Raw genomic sequence first — 20,121 nt, forward strand, 5'->3', positions numbered from 1 at the left:
ACTGTTCACTGTTCCATTTTAATTCTTGTCTTTAATTTTAGATTCAAGTTCAGGATCACTTTCTTATCACTGACCCTGGGTCTTCCAATAATAATTCCTGTTCTCCATCCTGACTCACATCAGATCAGATAAAACCCCCTCCAAGGTCACTTCAACCCTCTGAAGCAGCTTTTCCTCAGGTACTACCCATGTGAACAGCTCCCCCCAGCCCTCAAGCTTTCCCTACCCCATTTTATGAGCTTGAAAACTAAGCAGTCAGAGAGTGTTTTTCAGAGACATTAGCCTGAAGGCAGTATAATAATAGGGGTTAACCAAACAGGTTCTGGAAAAACACAGCCTGGCTTTGAAAAGTAGATTTCCCATTTATTAGCTATGCAATCTTGGGCAAATTTAACTCACAGACTTCTCATCTATAAAATGGGGCCAATGATTCACTGAGGTCATGCCTATAAGAGCTTAGCTCAGAGCCTGGCTCATAGTAAGTAAATGTTAGCTACTACTGGTGCCACCCTTGGTCCTTTATCACAGATTTACTCAATAGGAGAGTGACCTGAAAGTGTCAAAGGGTGCCTAACTTTCCACCAAAGTATAATTCAACATGAAGTCATGCATTTTACAAATCTTATTTATAAGAATGGATCCTCCTTCTCTAAAATTAAGACAGAAAAATGGGGCTGTCCATTGCCTTCCCCTTGTTTTCTTTTCAGCCTCATTCACTTCTTTCACCCAGCCATGGGCTGCCATCCTCCCACATTTTCTCAGGATGTTCTATGGTTAAGCCTTCGGTCAAACTGTTTTTTTTAAAGCTGCTAGCCATGGCCACTAAATTGATCTCATGACCCATTACTGAGTTGCAGCCCACAGCTTAACTAAGAAAAATTTCTTCATATCTCTGAACTTTAGATTCCTCATCTATGAAAAAGAGATAATGCTAGTGCTGTAGAATGGGGAAAGAAGATAAAGTATGAAAAGCACTTGATAGAGCGCTTGATACATAGTGCATACTGAGTGACAGTAGAAAATATGTTTGCCAATGTATTGATGGAATTGCAGAGAAAAATTCTGAGCAGCTGAAGATTCTTGAGAATTTTAAGTGTAGTGATTAGGGAAAATTATGCAGTGACATGAATTGGGTGAGAAGTCAGGAGAAGGCTAACTGGGGATACCTTTAGGCTTCATTGCATGCCTCAGTTTTGCTCTTATTTTCAGACCATAAAAGTCATACCTGTTTACTATACAGTTTGATTTTTACGTTTTTAATTTTGTGTTTTTGATACCTTAACATGTAGTTTTAAATATTTATGTTTTTAAACATTTGCTCAAATTCCTTCTACAGCTTTTAAGGCTCAGAAAGAACCTCCCCACAATTAAACAAATGAAATATTCACCTCCGTTTTATTTTACTTTTTTATGTTAATGGTTTCATTTTAACATTCATTCTTCTGAGCTTTATTTGATGTGTGTGAGTGAGGTGAGGTTCTTTCTTGATATTTTGTCAAATAGCCAATTCTCCTAATATTTCCAATTGTTTAATAATCCATCCCTTTACCATTGATGTGTCATTTATTTTATCACATATTAAATCCATATGTATTTTATAATGCATGTGTGCATTTGGGTTATTTTCAAATCCATCTTTTCTACTATTTTGTTCAGTTTGGTCTTGTGATATTATGTATTTCTTTCTTTTTGTAGAATTGAGAAAATATATATAAAACATATAAATAAAAATATATAAAGCATATAAATATATTAAATATATAATATATAATATGTATTACATATTATATTATATTACATATAATAGTACATATTATATAATATGTATTATATATTATATATAAACATATAAATGTATAGAAAGTAATAAAAACTATATATCCACCTCTCAGAACAAATACAGTTATAGTAATATTTGTTCTGAGAGGTAGATACATAGTTGAAATATTTGTTTCAGATATTTTTAAAATAAACTTTAATTTTTAAAGCAATTTCAGGGTTATAGCAAAATTGAAAAGAAAGTAGAGAGTTCTCATATATCTCCTGCTCCCACACATGCACAGTTTCTCCCATTATCAAACTCCTGCCCCAGAGCAGTATATTAGTTACAACTGATGAATCTACATTGATACATCATTATTAACCAAAGTCTGTAGTTTAAATTAGGGTTCACTTTTGGTGTTGTATATTCTAAGGGTTTTGACAAATGAATAATGACGTGTAGAATAGTTTAGCTGCTCCAAGTATTCATCTCTCCCTCCCACCCAACCCCAGGCAAATACTGATCTTACTGTCTCTAAAGTTTTGCTTTTTCTGAATGTCATATAGTTGAAATTATACAATATGTAGCCTTTTCAGATTGAGTCCTTTCACTTAGTAAGATACATTTAAGATTCCTCAATGTCTTCTTATACCTTGTTATTTCATTTCTTTTTATCACTGAGTAATATTCCATTGTCTGGTTATACCACAGTTTATTTATTTATTCACATTCTGAAAGAGATCTTGGTTGCTTCCAAGTTCTGGCAACCATGAACAAAACTGCTATAAGCATCTGTATGCAGGTTTTTGTTTTTGTTTTTTTAAGATTTTATTTATTTGACACAGAGAGAGAGAGAGATCACAAGTAGACAGAGAGGCAGGCAGAGAGAGAGAGAAGCAGGGGCTCCATCCCAGAACCCTGAGATCATGACCTGAGCCGAAGGCAGAAGCTTAACTCACTGAGCCACCCAGTCACCCCTGTGTGCACGTTTTTATATGGATGTAGGTTTTCAATATGCTAGACTGTATGTAAAGAGTATGTTCAGTTTTATAAGAAACTGCCAAATTATCTTTCAGAGTAACTGTGTACCATTTTGCATTCCCACGAGCAACGTAAGAGTTCCTGTTGCTCTCCATCCCTGTCATCATTTGCATTATCAGTGTTGGCGATTTCAGTCCATTCTAATAGGTATGTAGTTCTAACTCACTGTTTTTTTAATTTGTAATTCCCTAATGACATATGATGTTGAACATCTTTTCACATGTTAAACTGCCATTTGTCTATCTTCTCTGGTGAGGTGTCCAAGTCTTTTGCACATTTTAAAAACTGGGTTGTTCATTTTCTTACTGTTGAATTATAAGAGTTGCTTGTATTTTGGGTAACAGTCTTTTATCAGATGTGTCTTTTGTAAGTGTTTTCTCCCAGCCTGTGACTTTCTTACTCTCTTTACTGTTTTTTCACACAACAGAGGTTTTTATTTTTAATGAAGTCCAGCTTCAGATATTTTTAAAGACCAAAAGTATTACAGATATAATTGAAGTGATATTTTCATCCTTCCCTTTCATCCCCTTACCTGTCTAGTGGCAAATTACTGTCATGAGCTTTGTGTGTACACATCTTGTTCATGCTTTTACATTTGTATTTCATGTGTGCCCATAAACCATATATAATATTACCTTGTTTGTTTTAAAAGTTTACAGAATGGTATCTCGCTTTACATGACATTCTGCAATTTTTGTTTTTCCCTCAGCATATATCATGTTGATACTTATAAATCCATTCACTTAAATTATTGTATAGCATTCTGTCACAAGTAAACAAAAACATGTTAACACAGCACTCAACAGATGTACATTCAAACATTCGGGCTTGTTTCAATATTTTTCTTTTTCTTTCTTTCTTTCTTTCTCTTTTTTTTTTTTTTTGCAATTAACAACAAGTCTGCAAAGAAAATTCAGTCTGTTTCTTTATGTATAAATGCAGAAATTCCACTGCGTATATACCTAGATGTGAAACTGGATTTGTAATACAAGGATATCTTCAACTTCACCAGATACTCCCTAACTGCTCTTCAAAGTGTTTGTAACAATTTATTGTCCCAGAAACTGTATATAAATTACCACACCCCATAATTCTAACGTTTGTTCTTGCCAGACTCTATTTATTGTTGCCAAAAGGCTCATGTAAAATCTATCTCACTTTAAAATATTTTAGTTTTCCCAGGACTATAAATGAAGTTTAGCATGCTTTCATATGCTTGTCCTGTTTATTTTTTTCCTATCAATTACTTGTTCATATCATTTGCCCATTTTCTATTTTTCCTACTGGTTTCAAGACAGTCTTTATGTTGCAATTTTCCTCTTCTAATCTTTGGATTTTGTTTTAACTTTGTTAACAATGCCTATGGTTATACAAGTTATGTAGTAAAAGCTGAATTTATAAATTTTCTCTTATTATTTAGCTTTTTATTTTTTTTTTATTTTTTTTTTTAAATTTATTTTTTATTTTCAGCATAACAGTATTCATTATTTTTCACCACACCCAGTGCTCCATGCAATTCGTGCCCTTTATAATACCCACCACCTAGTACCCCAAACTCCCACCCCCCACCCCTTCAAAATCCTCAGATTGTTTTTCAGAGTCCATAGTCTCTCATGGTTCACCTCCCCTTCCAATTTCCCCCAACTCCCTTCTCCTCTCTAACTCCCCATGTCCTCCATGCTATTTGTTATGCTCCACAAATAAGTGAAACCATATGATAATTGACTCTCTCTGCTTGACTTATTTCACTCAGCATAATAATCTCTTCCAGTCCCGTCCATGCTGCTACAAAAGTTGGGTATTTGTCCTTTCTTTTTTCTTTTCTTTTTTTTTTTTTTTTATTTAGCTTTTTAAAGAACTTCATCGAAAAATTCCTTTTCTGTGGCTCCTGGGTGACTCAGTGGGTTAAGCCTCTGCCTTTGGCTCAGGTCATGATTCCAGGGTCCTGGGATCAAGCCCCGCATCAGGCTCCCTGCTCAGGGGAGAGCCTGCTTCCCCTTCTCTCTGCCTGCCTCTCTGCCTACTTGTGCTCTCTCTCCATCAAATAAATAAATAAAATCTTTAAAAAAAATTCTTTTTCTACTCTGGGACTGCAGACTTTTATCCTATGTTCTTGTCTAAATGTTATAAAGTTCTTACATTTGGGAGGGTGTGTCTCCTTCCTTTATCCACTATCACAGAGTCACCCTGGCTCTCCTATGTCAGAGGCCAAAGAAAACAAAACAGTCCTTTAGGCACTGAGGAAAGTGATCACATCATCTAAAAAAAGAAATTAAGATTGGCCTCAGGCATCTCTTAAATATATGAAGAAAGGATGCCGAAAACCAAAGAAGGCTAAGCAGGTGTGGGAAGGTCCCTAAAGAAGATAGCCAAGGCTGCAAACATCCCACAAAGGAGGCAAGTTGCCAAAGAAAATGAAACACCCCAAAGGGAAATACTATAATTCCATGTTGGAAGAGCCTTAAGAAGTTTGAAAAGCACTTTATTGGAGAAGGTGAGAAAACAAGCACTCACATACATTGGCAGTGGAAATATAAATTGTTATGATCGCGATCATGGTCAATCCAGTTTTTAAATTTGAAACTTTTGAAACCTTTTGAAATATAGCTGCTTAACTTATAGCAATTTATCCTGTAGAGATACTAGTCCTGGGTGAATAAAATGATGTGCATACAAGGCTATTCATTGTAGCAGCCCTTTTTGTAATTGCAAAAGGGTAGAAACAACTTAGATGTCTGTCAAAGGAGGACTGGATATGGAAATAATGGGATGGCCACATACGGGGTTGCAAATGTTAATGAAGGAAACAGTACTCTACACTATCATAGGAAAATCTCTAAGTCACCCTGTTAGGTGAAAATATCAAAGTGGATAAAACATAGTGGTTATTCCTAGATTTTTTAAAAGAAGATACAAATAAATATTTGAATCTGCATAGAACAGCCCTAGGAGGATACCTGAGTGCTTGTGTGTGGGTCAGGGAGATGGAGAGAGAGAAACTTACTTTTTGCATCTTTTGAATTTTTGCCCATGTTCCTTAATCTACAGATATAAACGGATTCAAATTGATCTGCAAATTCAATCCCTACCAAAATCCCAGCTATCTTTTTTGGAGAAATTGGCAAGTCAATCTTAAAATTCACATGGAAATGCAAGAAACCCAGAATATCTAAAACAACCTTGAAAAAAAAAAAAGTCAGAGGAATCACACTGTTTGTGATATCTATTAAGTAAATAAATTTGCTTTAAAAAACTAAGAAGAACTAGGGTGCCTGGGTGGTTTAGTTGATTAAGCATCCGACTCGGTCCTGACCTCATGGTCCTAGGATTGAGCCCTGCATCAGGCGCCACACTCAGTGTGGAATCTGCTTGGGATACTCTCTCCCCTTTCCCTCTGTTCCTCCACTTGCACACACGCTCTCTCTCTTTCAGATCATTCAATCTTAAAAACAAAAACAAAAACAAAACTAACAAGAACTTAACATGTTAAAAATTGGCTATTTGGGGGCACCTGAGTGGCTCAGGGGGTTAAAGCCTCTGCCTTCGGCTCAGGTAGTGATCCCAGGGTTCCGGGATCAAGCTCCGAATCGGGCTCTCTGCTCAGCAGGGAGCCTGCTTCCCTTCTTCTCTCTCTGCCTGTCTCTCTGCCTACCTGTGATCTCTCTCTGTCAAATAAATAAATAAAATCTTTAAAAATTTGGCTGTTTAATTTCTTTTTAAAATTAATGGCATAGAATTTTTCATAGTGTTGTCATATGATCTCTTACTCTCTTCTATAATTTTAGTTAAGTCCAACTTCTTCGGAGCCAGACTGATTATGGTCTTTTTACAACTGGCCATGAAACTTCAGCAAATCACTTAACTTCTCTGTGCCTCAGTTTCCTGTTATGTAAATAGGAATTATAATACCGTTTGTTTCATGGGCTTATTTTGAGGAATAAATGAGTCATGTCAAATACTTCATCTGAAACTACATCACCTTTCAATAAATATAAACATTACAACTATTCTCACACTATATATTTATGTCTTTTTTTCCTTTATCTTAATTATTCTCGCTAAAAGCTTACCTAACTTATCAGAGTTTCTAAAAATCCAACTTCTTCTGGTTTTCTATTTAAATAATGTATTATTTCTCTTTTAGGCTTTAGTCTGTTGTTTTCTGACTAGTTTCTTGTGTTGAATGCTTGCACAATTTAATATACACCTTTCTTCTTTTTTACTAAATACTTTAAAAAAGATTTACTTTAGAAAGTGCACACACAAGTGGGGAGAGGGGCAGAGGGAAAGAGAAAGAGAACCCTCAAGTAGACTCCCTGTTGAGTGTGGAGCCTAACATGGGCCTTGATCCCATGACCCTGAGATAATGACCCTAGCTGAAATCAAGAGTCAGATGTTCAGCTGACTGAGCCACCCAAGCACCCTTGAAAAAATGCGTTTGAAAGTTATAAATTCCCCTTCAGTATTGCTTTAGGTATAACCAAAAAGTTTGGGTATATAGTTTCTTATTTTTCAAAAATTGTCACTCAGTTCTAAATATTTAGAATTTCTCTTATGCTTTTTTCTTTAGTGTATGAATTATTTAGAAGTATGTTTTTTTCTTCTCTAAACTGTTCAAGTCAGATTTCTTGGTTGCAAACAATAAAAACCAATTCTTGATAACTTCCATGTAAGAGGAACATATTATACCAGAATCGCTGGGAAACCTGGAGAATCAGGCTCAGAAAATGGCAGGAACCAAGAAAGGAAAGACACAGCCATGCTCATATGACAGAAACAGTCAGCTAAGGACCAACTGCTGGTGTTTCTCCACAGGACACTCCCTGCTACCACATGACCTCTGCCTGTGGACAATCACTACTGATGCTGAAATGTCACCTTTGCTCCCCTCCTAATAGCTTTCTTTTACAACATTCTCTTAGCTAATCATTTATTTTTTTTTAACAATGTTGAAATTTTCAGTCAAGTTTTTAAAACTTCTCAATATGGAAAATTTTAAACAAAAGTAAAAGAAGGGAGACTATTATAATGAAATCCAATGTGATGATCACCTTAGATATCAACATTTTCTGGCAAGTTTAAAAAAAAATTCTAAAGAGATAATGTTAAATATTAACTTGGTAGAAATTGAACTTTTCAAATCTTTATGTCTTCCCATGAATGAATAGTATATTTCTCTTTATTTATTCAAATCTAGCTTCTCCAAAATGTTTAGACACAGGCATATATGTGTATGGATATTATCGTGATTATCCCTAATTTCCATACTTTAATGTTTTTATTGCTTTTATGAATGAGATCACCCCAATATATCTCTAAGTAGATATTAATGTTATATAGAAAAGCTGTTGATTTTTGAGTATTTGACTTATATCCAGTGGCTCTAGTGAGTTCTCATTAATTCTAAGTATTTTGTAGTTTTTGTCTTGTATTTATCTAGAAAAATAATCACTTTTTTTTTGTAGGTAGTCATAATTTTGCCTCTTCTTTTTCAGGATATATATATATTTTTTCCATGTATGCATGTGGCTAAACCTCTGAAGAAAAATGTACTATCACAATGATTGAGCTCACTTTACACTTTATGACTACAATTGAGCATTTAATGCCTGGCATTATATTTCATTATTACATTTGCTCTCCCACTTTCCTAAATGAGTATTTCATACCTTCTCTCTCAAACTTTTTGCACCTCCTACCATAGTTTTACTCTCACCTGAGGACATTGTTTGCCATTTCATTGAGAATATATAAGCAAGCAGTAGAAAACTTTCATAAACTTCTAAAAACTCTACCTCCCAACATCCACACCTACTTTCCAATTGCAATTTATATAGCTAAAGCTACATAGCAAATTATTCCAACAATTGTGGCTTAAAAGGCCAAAAAACATTTATTTTGCTCACAAACCTACAATTTGCTCAGTAATTGGCAAGGACAGCTTTTGTCTGCTCTACGAGAGCTAGGATAGCTTGCTTGAAGACTAGGCCCCCAAATCCCCCTGAAGGCACACTCACTCACATGCCTGGGATTAATGCTGATTGTCAGCTAGGACCCTAGCTGGGACCATCAGCTGGAACTCCTCCTTCTATGTTCTAAGTACTTCACATAGATTAATTCGTTTCAATCCTCACAACAGCCTTGAGGAGTAGGTATAGTTTACAGAAGAGGAAAATGAGGCACAGACAGGTAGTAACTTGCCTGAGGACTCACACCAAGGGGGTAGACTGGGGATTTCAACTCAAGTGGTCCCACACCAGAGTCTGTGCCCCTAATACTGGTTATGCTGAGACACAACATTTAGAACTGTCTCTCCCTGCTTGGCCCACTGTTCCTACCAGATCGCCTCCACCATCAATCCTAAGAACCTCAGAAAAGTAGAGCTACCTACTACTTTAACAAATGGCTTGTTTTCCACCAACCTCAAACTGCCTTAATACATCACCCACCCATACGAGATAACTCTCAAAAGCTTGTTTTTGGCTCTCTCCCCATTATCTGAACTCGCGAGCCTATTTGCAGACAGCTGGTAAACCCAGTACAATCTGATGCCGTGACTTCAAAGGGGAGAAGATGGTGATTCTTAAACTAAGGACTGGTTTATTCTTTCCACTCTTGGTTTTCAAAGCTACCAAGATGTGTGTTGGCAAGTAACTCTGCCTGGCCATTAGCCACTCTTAAGCAAAGATCAATTCATTTGTCAGTGATGCCTGTGCAGACCTCAAGGCTTGTTCATAAATGAGTTAACTGATGGCTATCTTATTGAGTGTGGCAAAGGGCCAATCTTTTTTTCTGTAATATGTACAGTAGGCAGTGTGGGGCCTCTCATTGGCAGCACAGCCATGAAGTCAAAGACTGCTTCCCCCAACCTGAAAAAGTATAGGATGGGAAAGGAAAAAAATAAGGGGATGATTCCATTTCTACCAATGGCTTTACGACTTAAATTCCCTAGTCCCAATATTTATAACTTCTTTATATCAATTTTCATCGAACGGAGACCATTATGTAACAAGTTCAAAAAAGATATGTGCTTTCTTCTGAAATTTCAAACACAGATGCTCTATATTTAAAGAAAGCTTCCACAGCATTATTTCTTGGAGCTTTTTTTTTGTTGTTGCTTTTGACTATGCAGAATCATCTCATACACAAAGATGCATAACTTAATTTATTGAAGCTGACTTTTTCATGGAAATTATCCAGTGCTCCCCCAATCCCCCCACTTTATCTGACAGCCTTTCTTCCTCCAGATAATGGCTGGCAGCAATACACAGCATGGAGGTTATATGCTGCACTTTTGAAAAAGTCTTGAATGGAGCCATTGTTCCCCTGAGATGGTCTGCATGTTTCACTGAACAGAGAGCAGGGTGTAAAAAAGGCACCTTGTGTGCAACTGTTGGCGAGGTTGGGAAGTGAATTAAAATCTCCAGAAAGTCTGGGCAGTGCTGTTCAGAGGAGCAATGAACCCTCTGGAAGCACTGTTAGCTCAGACATTCCAATGCGGTGAGGCAGCCTCAGGGACAGGGCTCCCTCCAGTCTCATTTAGAGAGGGAGCGAGGGGGCGAGCAAAGGACATTGATTCGGACCAGCTCTCTTTGCAAAGATTTGGGGAACGTGCTCTTTTCCAGGCATGAGGTGATGTTGATTATCACACTCAGGTAACTTCCCCCATCCAATAGACTTTGATTTGTCTTGGTTACTAACAGTGCAATGACTCATTTGGAGGATTCAATATTAACTGCTTGTGTGTCCACCAGTTTGTAGCAATCTAATTCCCATGTGCCTAATCTAAACAACAACAACAACAACAACAACAAAACTCAAGTGTTTGGGGTCTCCAGGTGACGGTGATATCTGACATTACTAGATTCATTAAATGATTTCTAAAACCATAATGGAAAACAGCATATTAAATAAACAGTGTACCTTGTTTACTGTCAGCGATGGTTCCTTTTTCCTGGCTCCTCCATTCACCTGTTCATCATGGACTCAAGGATTGCAGTAAATGACCACTCCCTATTGCTCTAGTGCTGAGATCTCAAGCTCTTAATGAACAGAGAATTTCCTCAGCATCCTCTGCAGCGTCCTTTCCAAAACCAGCTCTCAAGGGAGGCAGTAATGTTGATTTTCATTAAAATCCTAGTGGTAAAAAAAAAATAGCAAAACAGTTCAGGACCAGGCTGGCAGATTTTTCTTATAGGCAGAAATTCTTTGGTATCCTCCTGTGCATTCTTGCTTCAACCTCTCCTGTGCCCTGGAGGCTCAAAGAAGGGGAGGTCACTTTTAAAAGTGACCTGAAAGAAAGGGTCAAACTTGAGCAGGAGGAAAGTGTGTGGGCAGAGATGGTGATGTTCCAGGTAGAGGCTCAGCCTAAACAGGTACAGAGGTGGAGTGGGAGAGACATTATGCTGGGTGGTCCATATTAACCAGATGAGGCAGGATGGGGAGTTAGTTGGGAAGGCAGTAGGGAGCCTATGAAGGTTTCTGCCCAGATTTAAGCTGTAGAAGGAAAATAATATGGCTGTGGTGTGAGGGATGATTGGGTCCAAGAAGAGAACAGATGAGAGGGGTTATGGGCCACAGGGATTGGTCTGATTGAATGTGCCTGTGGAAAGACCGTTTGTCAAAATAGGTAAAGACGAACAGGTTTAGGGGAAAGGGGAAGGAATGATAACTTGGCTTTTCTCCGGGTCCCTGGCTCTCCTGACTGTCAGCGGGGTATACAAACCACCCAGCGCCCCTAGGGAAGGTTCTGTGCAGACCCTTTCGTTTCTGGAGGTGGTCGAACATTCCCAAGTTTGCTTCATCAGTGAGAGAACACTGGATTGGGAGTCCACAGACCTGAATGGCCCCTATGAGCAGCAAAAGGAATAGTTCCAGAGTTTGGCACAGCGCCAGGCACTGTATGGCGCTCAGTAAAATTTGTTACATTAATGACTGACCGAATGGGTTCAAGACTTGGTGCTGCCATTCACCAGAGTAACCTTGGTCAAGTGACCGATCCTCCACGAGCCTCAGTTTCCACAGCTGTCAAGCAGGGCCGGTCGGTCCCCGGGGAAAAGGTGTGGGCAAAAGTTCCCGCCGCCTGAGGTGCCCAGAGTTCCCGCCTCCCCGGAGACGGGTGGCCCGGCGGCGCTGTCGCCTGCTCCCGCCTGGGCCCGGAGCGCGGCCGCCCAGCGGAGCCCGAGGCCGAGCGGGGGTCGCGCGGCGGGCCGCCCGGGCGGGGGTGGCGGCCAGGTCCGCCCCTCGCCCCCGCCTGCTCCGCGCGGCCTGAGTCGGGGGCGGGCCCGCCTCAGGCCGCTCCCCCGGCCGTCCCGGGGCCCGCGGCGGCGCTCGCGGCCTCTCACCCGGGGCGGGCGAGTTCTGGGAAAGGCCGGCCCAGGGCGGGGGCCCCGCTGCCGCCCGCGCCGCCGTCCGGTCCCGGCAGCTCGCAGAGTCCAGGGGCGCTGAGCAAGGGAGCGGCGCCCGCGGGGGCGCACTCGCTAGCGCGGCGGGCGGGGGTGGGGGACCTCGGCGGGCGCGGGCGGCGCGCCCCGGGCTCTGCCTCCCGGGCACTTGCCTGGCTGCGGCGCGCTGCTGGCACCCGCTCTTCCGCTGACACACGGTAGCGGGGACACCCGACGCCGCTAGCGACAGGCGCGTCCCCAGAGGGACGCTGCACTTGGGGACTCCGGCGCTACTGGCCCGAAGAAGAGAGGTGAGGAGGCGACTGTGTGGCTGGGTTCCTGAGGTGGGCGCAGGGCAGAGGTGGGCGCTTTCTGTGAGCCTCTGGCGGATCCGCGAGGGCGGCCGCCTCCGTCCGTACCTGGCGCGGGGCCCCGCCCCCACCCGGGGGAAACCGAGGCCGCGCTGGGAGGGCGCGCAGGCCGGCCGCCGCTCCGGCTCCGGGGCTCCGCGAGCGCGTGCCTCGCTCCCGCACGCGTTTGCCTCAGTCTCCGCCGCGTTTTCCGTGTACTTGTGGAAGCGGCCCGTCAGAGAGGGGAAACAGAAGCTCTTTTTGAGGCGGCACCTAGCAACTGTATTTCAAGGAGGGTGCCCGCGAGAGTGTTCCTGGAGAGGTCCATCTCCATCAAGTCCTAGAAAATACCATCTTGGACCAGGGCTCACTTTAGTGACCAGAAGACTGGCCGCATCCTTTTAAATGTTCTCTGGCGTTATGATAACGAATAACGAGAGCCAGAAGTCCTCTGTTGTGGCTAATATTAAATGCACAGTGCAAATGTATGGGGTCCCCCCCCCCCGTCCCCCGGCCCGCCACCCACTCCAGTGCCTGGTATTTAAGCCATGAGACCTCAACCGACTCAACTAGTTGTTCGTGTGTGAAAGAGTCTACATTTAAAGATTTACCAGTGTCACTTTCAATGCTAAGTTCCCGGAAGAGATGTTATGGGGGAGTCACTTCATTAAAAAGTTTTATTCGCACACTGTTCATGATTGTCGTTGCATTTTGCAGAATTTGCCCGAGGGTCCTTTAGATCCCTGCGAGATTAGGTCCTTTTCCTTGTGTTTCTTGTCGGAACCGAGCTGGGATGGGGTGGGGCCACTACCGCAGAATGGGCACAGCGGCCAAGAATGCTGGACCCACCGGGGAGAATTTTTGAGAGCCTGCCTTGGGAGGTGGAGGCAGGTGACCCAGTGGACGCCGGTACATTTGTCACTGCGGGACATGGGGAGTTGAACTATCTCTGGATGCTGTTTGCAGCCATGTCTGCACAGATAATTTCTAAAGAACGCCTGAGGATGCTGTCATCTAGAACATCCTTTCCCCTTTCCTCTTCCCAAATGCCCTTCCTGCCCATTTCACCACTTTAAATCCTAACCATCCTTCAAGCTGAATTTTGTTGGGGTCCTGATAAGCCCAGCCCCAAAGAATCAACCTTTTCCTGCTGCGATTCCTGCAGCATTTTACCTTCCCGACCTTTCTCCATTCTCCTTCTTTGAGAGTTATTTCTGTGCACGACTCATTTTCCCTACTGAAGTCATTAACTGTGGCTGTCTTAGCCCAGTGCTTGCAGCTATGAGGCCCTCTGAAATAATTGTGGATGCTATTAAATGTGAAGACTTTGGTTCTTCAACAGAAATTTTTACTTTGGAGGAGATAATAGAATTGAAAGTATTTATTGAAAAAACATAATATTTACCATTCACGTTGTCCTCCATTTACAGGCCCATAGAGGAAATTTTCTTTATATTCAGAAGCCATGCATAATAATTATCTTTGGTCCATGCTTTGGGACCAAGTGAGAGGTGAGAGTGAGCTGAGGGACGTTCTTCCAGTCCTTCTAGTAACATAAGCTCCTTGGATGTGTTCCAAGGTTGACCTGTGTCATTAAAAATTCCGTGCTCAAGTGCGTTGTGGTGAAGCTAGATTCCAGTGAAGGTACTTTCCCCCCCACCCTCTATTTGCAACTGTTGTTAGTCACAGTCCCTTCTGGGCTTTTGTTGTATACTTTAAAAAATAAATTTGATGTGCAACTTGCTACTTATACATTTCCAAATCAATGAACAATAATTGATGTTTTTTAAAGCAAAGGGCAGGGAATGTTTCCCATGCTTGGACAAGAGGAGATATTTGCACAGAGCAAGGCTGCTTTGCACGTGTGTGTGTGTATGTGCATGCACGCGCATGTATTGTCTGTCCCTGCCTTCCACACACCTGGCTGGGCAAGAGCCTATGAAGGACAACAGCTGCTTCATTCCAGACTCTGTCTGTATGCTTGTGCCTACCTCTGCTGGTATTTAAGCAGAGGGCGGTTCCCGGGGAACATAATGGAGGGGGAGGTTCCCAGGGAATACAATGATTTAGAGCTTCTGGATGTAGAAGGAAACGTAGGGGAAAATCTAGAAAAAGTAGTAGCAGCTCTTTTAATCAAGTTGCTTTCCTGCTGGCATTTGGTCGAGATCTTGGCATTGAGCAAGTGGGAATTTGGTTGGGGAGAGGAAAGGCAGGTGATGGGGAGCATGGTACTCTGAGAGAAGGGTTGGGAGGTATTGGTGGGGCTTAGGGAAACATGTGGCCCAGATACGTGGGGTTCCCACAAAGGAAGTTAGAGAATTAGGGAATAGAGAAAAGATGATATCAAAGATGTACTTTGCCCTGAGTTAAAACCACAGGGCCTAGAAAGGAAGAAAAAACTCTTTTCAGCATGATGCAGACTTCTCTGCTCTCAGGATGCAGAATTCAGGTTTATTTTTATTAAAGCCGTAATTCATCTGTGTTATGGTTTAAACAGGTTTTCATGGGCCAGATCAGAACCTAGCCCTCTATAGCTGTGTTCTCAGTATGGTAGCCACAAACTGTGTATGGTTATTGGGTTTGAATTTTAATTAGTTAGAATTAAATAAAATTACTGAGCCACACTTCAAGTGCTCAATGGTTACAATGTGACTGGTTGCAACCCTACAAGACAATGAAGATGCAGAAGACTTCCATCATTCCAGAAATCCTGTTCTGGAATATTGTTCTAAAGGGTTCATGTCTGTTAATTGCCAAGATACCTAATTCAGTCATAAATTAAAATGTTGCTGTTTATAATTCTCTAGCAAATCTATTTAGATACAAATAATAGCATCAGTTATTGTTGGTTGTGCTTACTGCAAGCCAGGCAGTGTTCTAAGTACTCTACATCTATTAACTTATTTCATTCTAACATGAGGCAGCAAGTGTCAGAGACCTGTTATCCCTTACCTGTAATTCCAAAATCAAAGCAAGCTCTGAAAACTGGTTTTCATAAATTTTGCTACAAAATTTGGTCTGAGTTGACATGAGATTATTAGTCTTTACTTTTCTCACCTGGTGAGTACTATTCATATGTTTTTATTTCAGAGAGAATGGACATGTTTGCTGTGGATCCTACTAATGGTGTATGTAATATATGGCCCATGGCACTGTCTCAATTATAAAAGCCAAAAAATTCTTCTGTTTTGGATAAAGGAGTATGGGCCTCCATCATCATGTCCATTTTGAAGATGGGAAAACTGAGGAACTAAAGGTTAAGCAACTTACGTGGAGTCATAGCAGGAAAGTGCCAGAGCCAGGAGTCAGTCAGAAAAGGCTGGCCTCAGACTCTGTTCCCTGGACCAGTGCGCTATCCTGCATCAGCCTCTGGTCTCATCATACAGAACAAATGAATGGCCACTTTTTTTGGCTTGGTGAAGCCAGTTAGCTTTAATTCAGCCCATTAGAAAGTTTCAGGTAGACCTCTGGCTGAATTGTTTAGCAGTTGGGGGTGAAATTCTATGGATGGTTACACCACCATAGTGGGCATGCTTAGCTGTCATTCAGCTCCCCCATTTCCACCCTGTGCAACTCACAGTTTATTTCGAGCCATTCGGTATGTAAGAACCTATAGAAAAAGAGGCCATTCATTGTGGCACTGATAAAGCTACTGGGCCCCTGGTGAAATCAGTGGCACATGGGGGTTTATATACTCATAACAGTTATGAAGTAGAAGGCAGGGGATGGTTTGGTCCTGGTGTATACTGACTGGTGGGCTGCAGGGGTTCTGAGACTTCCTGGTATGGTTTCAGAGGATCTGGATCCGTCTGACTCAGTTGGAAGTCTCTCCAGGGAAGAGTAAGTTCCTCTCTTCTTTTTGAGGTTGACTTAGAACTGCAGACCTGGTCTGGGGTCAGAAATGGACTTTTTACTTTCCCTCCAAGTGGTGGCAGGAATAGGTAGTCCCTTCTGGACCATGTTTGAAGAATGTTTTTTTAAGATTTTATTTATTAATTTGAGAGATAGACAAGAGGGAGCATGAGCAGGGTGAGGGGCAAAGGGAGAGGAACAAGCAGCTCAGCGGGGAGCTGGGTATGAGGGCTCGATCTCAGGACCCTGAGATCATGACCTGAGCCATATTCAAGAGTGAGACCCTGAACCACCTAGATAATCACATATAAAGAAATTCTTAATTACCCCCACGGTTTCTCCTTTGAGTATAAGAAAATGTTCTGAGTGCTTCACTATCTGTCTGGATCTTTTAGTATGGTCTCGGCAGGACCCCATCTCTCTGTATCTAGGGAGCATTTTACCTTTTATGGCATAGCCTCCCAGGCTCCTCCTAATGATCATGGTGCCATCCTTCCCTCCACCTCCCCAAGTAATAATGACTTAAGGTGTAGAGACAAGGCACCTTATCTGGAAAATACAGGGACACTAGAATCAGACATACCTGGTTTACATAGGCTTTGCTGCCTACTAGCTGTACCACCTTAGACTAGCAATTAACCTTTCTGTAGGATAGTAATCTTAACAGGGCTGCTGTGAGACCTAAGCAAGATAACTCACTTAAAGCACTTTGCATAGTGCCAGGTGCATAGTGAGTGCTCACAAAGTTAGCTGCTAATATTGTTGTTCTGGGCCTTCCTATGTTTGGTCTGCAGTTTTACACTTTGGAGAGGTCTACATGGTAGGCTGAATAATGCCAATAGCCTCCGAAAGGCATCCTAGTCTTAATCCCTGGAATCTATGCGTGTGTTACTCTATGTGACAGAAGGGACCCAGCAGACGTGATTAAAGATTTTGAGATGAGGAAGTTATCTGGATGGTCACAGTCTGGTCAAGAAGGTTCTTATAAAAGGGAGGCTAGAGGATCAGAGTCCCTAGCAGGAGGTAGGAGTAATGAGCCAAGAAATGCAGGCCACCTAGAAGCTGGAAAAGGTGAGAAAATGTATTATTCCCTAGAGCCTCCAGAAGGAATGCAGCCCTATTTTAGACTTCTGACCTCCAAAATTGTAAGATAACAAATTTGTGTTGTTGAAGCTACCAAGTCTGTGGCAACTTATCACAGCAGCAATACAAGACTAAGAGGGCATGGATGAGAAACCAGAAAGTGGTCAGGAGTAAAACACAAGCTCTCACAATGAGGGAACAAGAATAGCCAATGGGTAGCGCAAACCTTGCTTGGGTACTATTCTAAGTACGTCATACCTATGAGCTTGTCATCCTCACAGCAAGTTTCTGAGATAGGTACTTTTGTTATCTGCATCTCAGAGAAGAGGAAACTGAGGCACCAGAGGTTGAGTAACTTGCCTGAGGTTACAGAGCTAGTCGTAGTAGAACCAGGATGAGAATCCAAGCAGTCTGGCACTCAAGTGTTACCCACGCTGTTTCCCAAAGCTGGCGTTTCTGTCGGCTAATTCTGACAGTATCAGCCACTGAATGGTATGTTACTGTATGGAAGGAAGAGAGTATTTGGATCAGTGAGAAGGAAGGCAATGCTGTCCCTTCAATACCTCCCCTCATCCCCCTCCCCACAAAAAAAAAAAAAAAAAAAGGCCTGGTATTGAAGTGCTTGATATGGTTTTGCCATTCCTGTCACGCATGATATGTGTGGATGGCTTGAAGCTGGAGGACGCTGGTCCTGGGAGCAGTTCCTGTGCTGGCCTCCCTCTCGTGTTCCCACCTCTGTTCTTACAGCAGCCTTGCTCGCTCACCACAGACCGCTGGCCCAGGCATCCTGTTGGCTCTGCTTCCCACCTCTGCCTGTTTATTGGATTTGCCTCATTCCTGACTCTCCGCTCCAGCCCTGAATTCCACCTCCTCCTGGCCCCTCAACTGCTCAAACTGGAGATGGTTAGTGTCAAGGACTGGACTGTGAGGTGCCTTTGTGACTTAGGGCTGCAGGGGGAGGTTGTTTTGCCCCTTTCCTTTGGTTTATCTGGCTGCTCTTGGTTTTCTAGCGGGGCCGCTTTTGTCTCTCAAGCACAAAATTTGGAGTGGTATTGGTTGGGACCAGCGGTTTTCAAACTATGTTCGGGGAGTGTTTGGGGCCTCTGCCAGGTGAGGGGTGTGGTCAGAGAAGACCTCAGCCTTTCACCCTGCTTCTATTACTAGAGAGACAGAGAAGTTGGAGAGGAACTCAATTGCATGTTAAGGCTCTCTGCTAAGATCTTTAGCCCAGAGACTGGGGTGTGCAAGATAATAGAACTCTGTGTTTTCTCTAATTGCTATTTTATAAGTTTGGAGTCTGGATGCTTGTTGCTTAGCTTTGCTTACATCCTGGCTCCACTGGCTTAAAAACAATCTGCACAACCTTGTGCAAAAGACTTGGCCTGTTGGGGCCCAAACTTCCTCATGTGTGTAATGGGAGGGGCAGTAGTCGAACCTACTTAGTAAGTGAGGTAATCCATGTGAAGAGCTTAGATCAGTGCCTGATCACAATAAGAATTCAATTAATACTAACTCTCAGGATAGTTTTTCTTATTTCTAAGTCTCCCAGTGCTGTGGCAGAAGAAGCAGGTAGCCTTGTGTCTTTGTGGGGCTCTGCTCTCTTGTGGTGCTGCAGCGGAGGGTCCCCTGTTAGCCCTCTGTCTGCCTGGTTGCCCCTGAAATTTCCATCGTCTCTGACTGCAGGTGACTTCAGGTGAAGTGACACGAGGCTGCCTCTCGTGGCTACAGCAGCTGCATGCCCCCAAGATCTCTGAGGCTTCACTGCCTTCTGCCAAGAAGCAGGGTCTCTGCTACTTTTAGGATTTGTGGGACATTTCTTCTTTTCTCCCCTTCCTGCCAGAGGTAGGTGTTGGGATGAGAGGAGCAGAATGAAACTCCAGTCTCCTCCCTGCTTCTTCTCCAAGGCATTTGGTCTATAATACAGAGTGAATACTGTTGAATCCTTCCCCCTCTCCCCTTAGGACTTAACAAAATATGAACATAAACAGAGTGGCTAAAGTTGACCGGGTTATTGGTCAGACAGGGCTGGTCACTGCCATTATCTGCTCAGTGGTAACATTGCTGTGTACTCTGTGGCGTGATCTGTTAAGTGGTGGCCCCAACAAAATGTGCTCCATTTATAAGAATCCTGGAAGGTCTCCTTCAGAGGGGCTGATGATGTGTCTAAGTCCAGAGGTATAACGAAACGTGATGACCATCTATATCTTTTTAATGCCTTGTTGGAACAGCTACATTATAATAATAAAACAGTAAGGCTGCAATATGCAGAATTAAGAAAGAGGCAGAAGCAAGGAGAGACTCTGTTTTGATGACTTCATTTTAGGTTTAAACTATATAATATCACTGACTATGGAAAATCCAGGGAATGGAAAAAAAATCACTGGGAAAAAACACATGTGACCAAGTGCATGCTATACACATCTGGGATTAAAATATCGTATAACATAGTTTAATTTGGATATCACTGGATTTGGTTCAAGTTACTGTCATTTCTAAAGGAGTTTTGATTCATTTGTTATTATTAACAACACGAACTCAGATTTCATCGATGAACATATTTTCACCTACGTTATGTTTGCCTAGAAGAATTGAAGCCCTCTCTGGTAGTCCAGTTTGCCAGTCTCAGAGAGGTAGATACAATTCACAGAAG

The 20,121-nt window shown here is 42.1% G+C and overlaps 2 protein-coding genes across 5 annotated transcripts in view; one reads left to right on the plus strand and one right to left on the minus strand.

Moving 5' to 3' along the window:
* LOC309859371 (uncharacterized protein) overlaps positions 1-13,728 on the minus strand; it is a gene marked incomplete at its 5' end in the record, with an annotated part of 202,471 nt that extends 188,743 nt beyond the window's left edge. Inside the window, 3 exons of the mRNA XM_082720003.1 lie at positions 10,727-10,939; positions 11,743-12,816; positions 13,710-13,728. Coding sequence (XP_082576129.1) covers positions 11,831-12,816; positions 13,710-13,728 — 1,005 coding nt within the window. The 3' untranslated portion in view covers positions 10,727-10,939; positions 11,743-11,830. The remainder of the gene's footprint in view (positions 1-10,726; positions 10,940-11,742; positions 12,817-13,709) is intronic.
* The window catches only part of PLCE1 (phospholipase C epsilon 1), a 326,743-nt gene continuing 318,988 nt past the window's right edge, over positions 12,367-20,121 (plus strand). For all 4 annotated transcript variants that reach the window (XM_082721986.1, XM_082721988.1, XM_082721987.1 and 1 more), the window contains exon 1: positions 12,367-12,497. The gene's annotated coding sequence lies outside the window, so the exon portion shown is untranslated. The remainder of the gene's footprint in view (positions 12,498-20,121) is intronic.

The sequence above is a fragment of the Mustela nivalis genome, assembly GCF_964662115.1.
Source record: "Mustela nivalis genome assembly, chromosome: 2".
NCBI lineage: Eukaryota > Metazoa > Chordata > Mammalia > Carnivora > Mustelidae > Mustela > Mustela nivalis.